The sequence below is a fragment of the Akebia trifoliata genome, chromosome 3 (genome assembly GCF_017979445.1).
Source record: "Akebia trifoliata isolate Shusen 1 chromosome 3, ASM1797944v1, whole genome shotgun sequence".
Lineage (NCBI taxonomy): Eukaryota > Viridiplantae > Streptophyta > Magnoliopsida > Ranunculales > Lardizabalaceae > Akebia > Akebia trifoliata.
The window spans coordinates 7871334-7881990 of record NC_141377.1 but is presented as its reverse complement, the minus strand read 5'-3'; the positions used below and the strand labels follow the sequence as shown (position 1 = coordinate 7881990).

The following is a 10657-nucleotide window of genomic DNA, read 5'->3' as shown; positions in this document are numbered from 1 at the left end:
ATATACCCTAATTTGAGCTTATTAAGGAAAACAAATCTCTAAAAATCTTTATAATGAAACAATGAAAGAATGATTTACACATACTCCATGTTTTGGTGAATATTTGAAATACCTCACTGAGTTTTCAAACTTATTGACATTGGTATTCTTTGAGAGACCACCTTCAAATGGCCTAAATGTCCTCATCTTCAACCTCAAGCCAAAAATCCTAGACGTTCCCCAAAAATATTCTTCTTAAACCTACCGGATAAATTTTTTTACCCTCTTCTTCAACCTAAAGATTCTCAAATAAGAGAGGATTTTTTAAGAAATGGAAGTTGATTTCTTTTGCTAGAATGATCAAGCGTTTTCTAAGACAAGGTTGAAGATGAATGTGTTCAAAAATAATTTAACTAAGTGTTAAAGAGCTTTAAGATTGACTGATTTTTGGGAGAAAAATTATGGGATTTTTTTGTTATAGGTTGATGATGAGGGTATTCAGATCATTTTTAGTTAATAGTTCAGAGAAGACCAAGGTCAAGGGGCATGTCATCTATATGAAAACACATGAGGTTATCTCAAATATTAATCAAAACATGGAGGGGTATGTTTATATCACCCATAATGAAATAATATTCATCCCAACACCCACTCATTAAATTTACAGGTAAATCCATCACACCCACAATTCAAAATGTCTATTTCTCGGAAGAAATAATGCCAACATTACTTCAATGATACACCAGATCAATGGTACCCAAATTTGGGATTAAGAGGTGTACTCACAACTACCTCAACCCCATAAATCTATAAAAACAACTCCCCATTCTCCCCCATTTCCCTCTATAAAAATGCACAAATCATAAATTGAGGCCTCTATAACAAGATTTAAAATCTCGTATCGACATAATATCTTGGTCGGGAGAAAAATCAATCCTGTCACGAGACAATCCGAAACATTCAACTTTTCAGAATCAACGGCTCATTTTGATCTAGACCGAAACCGGAATATAACTCGGCCAAAACATTACGAGACACAATGAAACTTTAAACCATAATCTATACTTGGGTTAAAGTGGAGGGAGTACCGGATGGAAATCTGTGTCGTCGAGGCCGTCTAGTAGTTTTCCCCCAACCTTTCAGGCTTCTCTCTTCGAGATCCAGTTCATTATTATTAGGTTGCTGCCTCGGGGGTGAGCATATGGTGCTCACTAGCACAGCAGGTGAGCGCCGCCTCCCTCGAGCCCGACCATTTCTAGCAGCATTCCTCCTTGCTAACCCTGGCCAAGGGTGACCCGTAGCTCTCATAAGCCCTCCGAACGCTTGTAGATCTTCCGTTACTTCTAGTCTAGACAGAGAAGTAAGACCGGGAAGGATGTCTCTTTGAAAATCCCTCCGTTGCCTACCCCTCCTTCCCTGACCCCTTCTACGCCCGCGAGTAGTCAATGATGATGGACCAGTTTCTTCCTCTTTTTGATTCTCCGGCACCCAAATCTTACAACAGTTTTCATCCACTTTGGTCTCAGTCAACTTCAACGTCATGGACTCAAAGCAATCACTCCCATCGGAGAACTCATCATGATCACCCGTGTTCGAAGTAACGATCTCCACAAACCAATTTAGAGAGTCCTTCAGAGATGCTTCCATGGGATCCTCTAAATGAGTATAAACCTTTGATGATGATGACATGATGACTATAGCATCAGCCGCGACTCTGACAAGTTCATCGGGTGGGTTTTGCCCTGTCTCAAGTTGGTACCCCAAAGAATCTTCCCCTGGAGGAATACTCTCCATCGTATCAGGAACCACCGGGACCTCCAAATCAATCTCAGCTGCATTGTTCAATGTGACTCTTGGAACATATGGTGTTGATGGAGTCTGTTCGTCACTTGTACATGAGTTCAAATTAATGTGATACATAGAACCACAACGGTCTACAATCGGACTCTTCGATGAGAGTTCCTGGCATGAGTCAGGTAATTCCGGATCACGAGACAAATCAATATCAAGTAATCCAACTTTCCCACTTTTCGGAATCTTTTCTACATCATTTGAGTACGTAAGAGACTTGGACGGGGAGCTAAAAGAAGGTTGGTCCTTGGAAATATGAGTTTTGTCAAAAATGGGTGCCCCAAAAATCTTTTTATTACTAGGACAGTCATCCACTTCAATCCTCCGAAAAGGTTCAGCAACTTGGGCACATGAAACCGATGTAAAATCCTGAACAAAACTCGTCGTGCAAATTTTTTCCGTTCCAGTTTTATTGGTGAACTGCTGCGAATAGCCCCGTAAGAAATCCAATCCTGTTTGCTTTGAAGCTCCTCCAAGCCAAGGTAACCCTTGTGATGTATCTTCATTCTTCTCTTCTCCATCTACAATCACAAGATCTCGGTGGGGAATCTTCCCATCTCGGAAGCCATTCATAAGTGCTAGATTCAAGTTCATATCTTTTGCAGATTTCACATCCACACAATTTGAACCCCTAAAATACTTTGTGGGACCGTGATTTTCAAAGTGTTCAGAAGCCGAATTACTATCAAAGCCAATTGAAGAAAATCGAACCTGTGATGCATTGGACTCCGACTGGGACCCATGGCAAAACCCATTACGGTAGATCACTTTGCTTCCACAACTTGAGTGCAATCCCGAGCTTTTATTAAGGTGCCTCTCCTCTCCAATAAGCCCGGCGCTTTGGACCGACAAATTTGGACTCAATGGAGGCTTTATCCAAGATGGAATCAATGAAGATCCAGAAATGACATCGGACTGAGGAATTGTTGGATATGAATTGGGTCTATGGGAAGGCACAACTGGTCCCATAAAGTTATTGTTGGAAAGACTTCGACATCTTTCAGAGATTTCCGTACCACAAATTGCTCTTTCTCTCCATGGTTCTCTCTTACTATCATCGGGTAGAAGAAACAAGGGAAGTTCATGAGCTTTCTTAAGCTCAACTTGTAATGGTTCAAAGTGTCTCGACAAAGAAGAATTCGGATTGCTTCTACTTTGTCCTGAAAACAGAGGTAGTAGCCACATGAAACCATTAGTTGTAAAGGAGTCCTAATGAACAAGATGAAAGACAAAAAGAGTCCAACATGATATAGGCTATAGAGTTCGCTGGATAGTCACAAAATTCTCGAAATTTTTCCAATTTTTTGAAAAAAAGCTCTGAATTAGGGATTAGGTGAATAAATTGGCAAATCTACGAATTAATCAGTAATTTATTGATTAATCTTGGAATATGGTAAAAAGCATATCCTTCACCATCAAAATTTTATTATCTTCAGCATTTAGGGAGGTTGTTGAAGATGGATTTTGGTAAGAAACCTAAAAAACATCATTAGTATATTTTTCAAAATTTTCCAGATTTTTTTACGACACATTCCCGAAGTTATCCGAATTAACCAAATTGAGCCCTCACCGAATTCTGTTACTATGCTCAGTGCCCAGTCCCTTAGCAAACCTATTGACTTGGTAGAGTACTGAGCTTACTAATATTAGTTTATGCATGCGATTGGAATATGTGTATATCTTTATTAGAGGAAATTATGTCTTGGCCGCCAGGCATAGTATAAAATTTCGACATATTTCCACAAAATATACCGAAATATTTCCATTTCCACAAGTTCCGACACAAAATTTAATTGACAGTTTTTTTTTTTTGTATATATTTCAGTGGAAATCGCTATTCATTTTGTGAAAATTTTCAATGAATAGTGAATTTTGACAGAAATTATCAAATTTACGTATGAAAATGCAATATTTCGATGAATGGTAAACTTCGACCAAAATATTTATTTTTTTGAAAAAACTTATAATTGCTTTTAGAAAGAACTTCTATATTACTCATAGTATTTACTAATAATAAATTATATAACATTCATCCGTTAGTATAAATGAATTATGATTAGTTAGTTATATTTTTTATCTTATTTTAATGCATTCTAAGCATATTAGTAAACACAATCAACCATGGTTTATATATATATATATATGAATGCAATACTTAATAGCTTTTTCATTTCCATGTTTTACATATTAAGTTGTATGTCCTTAACACAACATTATCATTCTTGTTTCCATGTAAAGTATTATTATTTTTCACTCTGAATATTTGTGTGTATGTGTGCCAAAATGTTGTTGAATCTTCAATGTCACACTCCATATGGTTGTTTATTGTATTTTGATGACTTAATTAGTGTATTTTAATGCCTATTTCTATCATTTCCAAAAAGTCTTAATTTTCACACTGATCAAAATATTTTCATTTCCAGACACTGAAATCAAAATTTAATATCTGGCCACAAGTATATGCAGATTTTCACAATCTTAAAATAAGAACAGATTTCTTCATGACTAATCTTTGGGAATTGAAAAAAATCATTTTCTCATTTGAGTTTTGGAATTCCCAGTCCGAATACTTCTCGAAAAAGGATTTTGGTTCTTCTTTTCATTTCCTTCCATTGTTTGTTTCCTGTATAAAAATGGTCAGCTATGTAAAGTCCCTAAAAATCAATTAGTCCATTTTTAACAAATTAACAGTTCGTATGAGAACAAACAAGCACAACCATAAAATTGAACAACTGTGCTTGAATCCACTTCACTAAAACAAAATAAGGAAAAATGAGAATTGACAAGATGCCTGTGCTGTCCAAAACTAATTCAGACAACCCAAACACATCATGACTCAGAGAAATAGAGGAACGGGCAACTGACTTCAAAGGTTCAGCTCTCTTTTTTTTTAGAGAGATGCTATTGGCACACCAACTTTTACTTATTACACCCCAATTAAAAAAACAAAATAAGTCCATGGTTGAGAATAAGTAAAAGTTGGGGTGCCAATAGAAACTCTCTTTTTGTTAAGATTTTTATTTCTTAGATTTAGGTTTTTAAATGAGCCTAAATCCTAATTGTAAACAACTGCTGAAGTTGTTTGAATTTGTTACAATGCTTTGTAATGTTGAAGTAATAACTTGAACCAAACTTTTGTAACGTTTGAATGGTTTGTTTTAATCTTTAATTAAGGGTGTGATAAATAATATAAGAAATTGGGGTGTAATAAGTAGAAGTCAGGGTGCCAATAGCAGCCCTCTTTCTTCAAAGATGGGTAAGCAAAACAAAGGGGAAAACAGATATAGGCAACTATATTTTCCTAAACTTGTTAAAAACCCAAATGAATCAGAATATCAACAAATTCAAATCTTCAATAAAGAAAACTTACCATCTTCAAGATTATACGACTGCCGTTCCCATTTGTTTCGCTCATTCTCTAAGGGTAGAACATTTACGCGAGTTCCGTTATCCTTGCCTTTATGGTTATTTTGGAAAAATTCCTTGTGATAACCCATGAAAAATGAATTTGGTTTGGCATACGGATTTTTCCATTGAATCTCTTCATGAAAAGCGGTAGGGCCCCGAGATGAAGTTGTTGCCTCCTCGACTTGGACAGGTTCGTTCAAGTCAGCCAATCCATTTTTGTTCCATGAACACAAATCAGATTTTGTTCCAAGAGACAGCTTTACACCACTCTGAGAAGCAACCCCACAATTTCTCTCAAGAGGATAACTTGCTATCATAGATGCTTGGATAGCTTTTTCATCTTCAATGTGATTCTCGTCCTCACTGTCAAGATGCTCATCAGCCGGAAGTTGGAGATCAAACCCTTTCCTTGAAACTTTCTTGGATTTGGATTCCAACAACTCACATTCCTTTAAACTTCCTCCATTTTGGGTTTGAACCGAACATGATTGCGTGCTGCCTTCTTTTAAAAAATTCAAAGGAGATTGCCACATCTTTTGGGGAACTTCACATGGTGTTTGAGATGAAAGTGGACTTGATCGTGAGGCCTCCATTGATATTGAATATTTCTGAAGTTCTTTCCTTTTAAGTTCATCCATCAAGTCCCTTTGTATTCTATAAAGACGGTGGAGTTCATAGACCTGGATGGAAACAGAACATTAAGATGAAACCCAAGTGTTCAAAAGAACTGAATTAGATACACAAGGAAAAAAGTCAATTCTAGTTGACCTGTTCATGATATCAAATAGAATCCATTGGAAATTCAGGAAATTACATCCTTCAAAATAGAACTATTCTCGAAAATCAGATCATAATCATAATCATCATCATCATCATCATTATCATCATCATTATGAAGAGGATGTTGAGATGGACGCACTCATGAAAATGTAAGATTAGCATAAAAATTTTGATTGTTTTTTTCCAAATTTTGATTTAGTAATTTAAGTATTTGAAGAGAATTTTGAAAAAATCAAAACTTCACCGATAAATCATCAAGAAAAGGCAACGTTGACTAATGGTCAAGGGGGTAAACCTAATATCACCAATTTAACAGGGGGGTATTTCTAAAATACCCTTTTTTCCATTCAACTCTACATACCCATAGCTTCTGCCAACACATGTTACTTCAGATCATATAATAAGCTTTCTAAATTTGAAGTCAAAACTCAAAAGATGCATCAAAAACCATGTTTTCATTGCTCGACATAGAACGTTAAGACCATGTGTACCTGTTTTCTGAATATAGTTTCATGCTCAAGCATCGTTTGCTTCAACACTTCCTTGTCATATTCTGAATATCCATCTGTTATTGTTTTTGGTAAGAAACAGTTGTAGTATTGCCCATTGTTCAAATTTTTATTCTCATAATATATGGGCCAGCTACCAATGTTAGCACCCTCATTAAGATCCCTCATTGAGTAATATGCCGGCGAGTAGCTTTTACACTGTACCTTTGTTCCCATTCTGCCAACCACCCAAAAATCACACATCAGAGACAAAAAAATATATACAAATGTAATTTAATACCCAGGCAATAAAAGTAATAGAAATGCATTTTTAGATTTCTGAAGAAAATTGAATGCTTAGTATGAAAAACATTAGCTTTTTAGGTTTAAAAATAAAAGATGATAAATTTTTCACATATTGGAATACAACCAATGGGCTTCTTTTGTTGAAGTAGACGGACCAGCATGTTGAACTAGATATGCCTCTTTGTGCTTTAACCATTCTAAATTGACCAAAGGATGTGACATGCTAAACCACATAATTATACAACCGGAAGAAGAGCACCTCATAAATGATTTCAAAATATGCAAAAATACTTCCTCTGTATTAAACATGCTTGATATGAACACAATATACCTAAAATAACCATAAAAGCTAAAAAGCGCAAAGAAAGCCCAATAGGCAACAAAGAACAAAACATACAACCTGAGCATAGCATATCCCATTCTAAAAAAAGTCCTTTCAACTTGATAAAAAATTTGCTCCAAAAGAATAAGAGCCTCAAGATAATAATATAAAAAAACACTTCTTGACAGGAATGCTCATTTCCTTCAAACATCCTACTATTCCGCTCTAACCACATTCAAATAGGGTGACATACCAAATAATTGTTTTAAAAAAAAATAAAAATAAATAATTGTTTGACATGCCAATTCTCAAACAATGCAAGAATTGAGATGGGGAAGCACAAAGGAGCTCAGAATAAAGAACGAAAGGAAGCCCAAATTACTCTGGCAAAGGAACAATGGATAAGCAAATGATTGGCAAATACCCACTTGATTTACAATGAAAGCAAAAATTGACAGAAGTGTACGCCCTTGTTATAATCTGATCCATTGTGAGAAATAATGAAAGAATGAAATGTAGAAGTAAAGATTTCACAGACGCCTATTAAGGACATGGAGGGGCAGAGCGAAGAAATGTACAAGAAACCATTCTACAACCAGTGTAATAATAGTATCCCTTCGTCATTCCAGTATCCGTACCAACTCTTGTCAATGTATGATCCAATCTGTTTTTCTTGAAATAATCCACTTTTTGACACGGTTTATCATGAATGACTAACAATTATAGGTTTATTTCCTTGTAATTGTAACTAAAATTGTTGATGGGTCATTGGAAAATGGATCCATTAGGAGGGCCACTGAGATTGTTGAAGAGATTTTGGATTGTCGTATATATATATATATATATATATATGGGGGGCATTCAATGGCTAACTTTTTGGCAAAACATTTTTCAAAACATGAGTTAGAGGTTTTGGAATGGGCTGATTTTTGGTGAAGATGATCTCTACGGTGAGGAGATCATCATCACCAAAAATCAGCCCATTCCAAAACTTCTAACCCCATCAAAAACAGTTTACAAAAAATGGATGGTCCATGATTTTTCAGCTTGTAAACATGGGTTAGAAGTTTTGAAATGGGCTGATTTTTGGTGAGGATGATCTCTATCATCCTCCTCACCGTAGAGATCATCCTCACCAAAAATCAGCCCATTCCAAAACCTCTAACTCATGTTTTGAAAAATGTTTTGCCAAAAAGTTTGCTAAAAAGTTTGCCATTGAACGCTACCCTATATATATATATATATATATATATATATATATATATATATATATATATATATATATATTATATATATATATATATATATATATATATATATATATATATATATATATATATATATACATGCGTTAGTGACAATAGAATCTGTGAGTCCATTTTTCAAGTCATTACTAGATCTTACAAGTGGAATGTTTATATCAAAACAACCAACTAGAATGTTGAATTGGCAAAGAAAAAGTAATAAAGGTGTCTTCGGTTTTCCAATTTCAAGTGAATCAATTAGGTTAGATGCTTCATGAATCATAACGCATGCAAGTTTGCACACCACACTCCCCAAGCTAACTTACCATAAATACATCTTTGCAAGCATCAAGGCTTTAGAAAGCCCAAAATGCTCCAAGAATCCCCTAACTTGGAGAATATCCTAGTAGCTTTTTCTCCATACAACTCTTCCACAAACTACACATGTAGTCAACTTCACACCCATTGCATGTAAAAAACAAGATCATGAGATTAAGAGCATGAGATGTATCATACACCAACTAGCACACATAATAGAAGAAAATTTGCAAATGAGATTAGATTTATTGTGACCAATTAAAATAAAAACATAAAGAGATGGAGAAAGAAATTTCCCTATGGATTAAGGTTGGACAAAATTTCATTAAGATGGCTTGGCACACAATCTATATGGACGGTGAGCAGAAAATATCAATCAGACACAAGTCCATAAGATCTTAAGAAAAAGAAGGCCTCTCAAAAAACTGAAATCCCATATTTTATTCACTCAGTAAAGGCCATCTTGAGAAATTTAAACCATTCAATCAAATTATGAAGAGTAGAGTTTCCCAACTACAAGACAGCTCTCTAAATACAAAAAGCATGAAATACTGATAACCAAATCATCAAATGCAAGCCAATACACAAAGCACAGAAACTACAAACAAGGGACCATTTTTTTTGTGGAGATTTCTTTCTTGGTGTAATAATACTTGGCATGGATTATGTATCCAGAAATAAGATAAACTGGTAATCACACAAATTATGTAATCTATCACTAGGAATTGGATAAAAGAATCTCAGTCTCAGCATGTAATAAATACCAATTCTAGAAAGTTTTCAGACTTTCAGAACTTAACAACAACGAAAAAAAACATGAGACAGAGATATGAAAAAGGCACACGGGCATGATAATTACAATCATATTATGGTATAATTTCAAGATATTCTATCATCAAGAGAGGAAAATTTCCATCTTTTATGCTAGTTATCGAGAATCAAGAATCTAGAAATAGATCACAAAACAAACCAAACAAAATCTATCAAAACCCAACAACCCAAATCACCCATCAGACCCATTAACAAAAAATTGAGAGGAAGAAAAAAAAAATTCAAACTTTTTGATCTGTAAAAAAATGCATAAACCCAATAATCCAAATCATCAAATAGGCAAATCAATTGGACAAAAAAAAAAACCATCATTAATCAAATTATAATATAAAAACCTATCAAATCCTAATAACCCAAAACCCCAAATCAAAAATAAAAATAAAGTAATAATTAATTGATCAAAAATTACAATTAAAATTAAAATTTACCTCAGACCCAAGTCATATCTATCACACCTCTTCAAAAATCCTCCATGGATTCAACAAAATCTCCACAAGCTCAACTCTGTCCATCAAAATTCAGACTTGAACAAAGAACAAAAATAACAAGTAGAATCCAACAAAGCAGAGGACCTGAAAGCGTGGAAATAACGAAGTGGGTACATCTGTAACGCCATTGAAGAAGCTTAGATCGTCATCTCAGGTAGAAAATAAAAAATAAAAATGGGAGATTTCGATCTGCTGGGCCAGTCACTGAGCTAGAGAGAGAGAGAGAGAGAGATCTCCTAGACAAGAAATCTCCACAAGAAAAAAAGAAAAAAAAAAACTTCCAAGGAGAGCAGTGACATAAAATTTGTCAACATCTAGTCTCCTTTTATTCTCTGCTTTTTTTTCCCTTCTCTCATCAATCTTTCTTTTTTCATTTGTTTCTTAGAGAAGAGAGAGGAAGAAATGTGTTTTTTTTTTTTTTCTAGATTCTCTCCAACTTCCTTGCTAAATTAAAAAAACCCAAATCCCTATTTTATTAATCAACAATGTGCAAAACCATTCATCTTTTTAAGATATATAAAATCTACTGGAATTATTTCTAATTTTTATTCTTTTTTTTAAAGTATTTTTTATTTAATTTTTTATTTGTATTGGGTTAAATCATTATACAGTATTGGGTCCCACTGAAAGATATGGATTCTT

General features: G+C 34.6%; 1 protein-coding gene across 2 annotated transcripts; it reads right to left on the bottom strand.

Annotated features, from left to right (window-relative positions):
* Window positions 1–631: 631 nt before the first annotated feature.
* On the bottom strand, window positions 632–10442 carry LOC147405857 (uncharacterized). 2 transcript variants are annotated; one of them, XM_086433725.1, is made up of 4 exons: window positions 9956–10442; window positions 6510–6744; window positions 5201–5918; window positions 632–2990 (listed from the first exon to the last, which is right to left on the bottom strand). In XM_086433725.1, exons 2-4 carry the CDS (start codon window positions 6741–6743, stop codon window positions 1039–1041), a joined length of 2904 nt encoding a protein of 967 aa, XP_086289851.1. In that variant the 5' UTR covers window position 6744; window positions 9956–10442; the 3' UTR covers window positions 632–1038. The 2 variants fall into 2 exon arrangements, with proteins under 2 accessions (XP_086289851.1, XP_086289852.1); XM_086433726.1 differs by lacking the exon at window positions 9956–10442 and adding an exon at window positions 8705–9845.
* Window positions 10443–10657: the final 215 nt, after the last annotated feature.

What these genes read in the sequence shown, in the direction of transcription:
- LOC147405857 (XM_086433725.1), bottom strand. Translation starts at nt 6,743, where the DNA reads ATGGGAACAAAGGTACAGTGTAAAAGCTACTCGCCGGCATATTACTCA. An exon ending in AAACTATATTCAGAAAACAG is followed by an intron (nt 5,919 to 6,509) that starts GTACACATGGTC and finishes GTTTCCATCCAG; the next exon opens with GTCTATGAACTCCACCGTCT. An exon ending in GTCGTATAATCTTGAAGATG is followed by an intron (nt 2,991 to 5,200) that starts GTAAGTTTTCTT and finishes CTCTGTTTTCAG; the next exon opens with GACAAAGTAGAAGCAATCCG.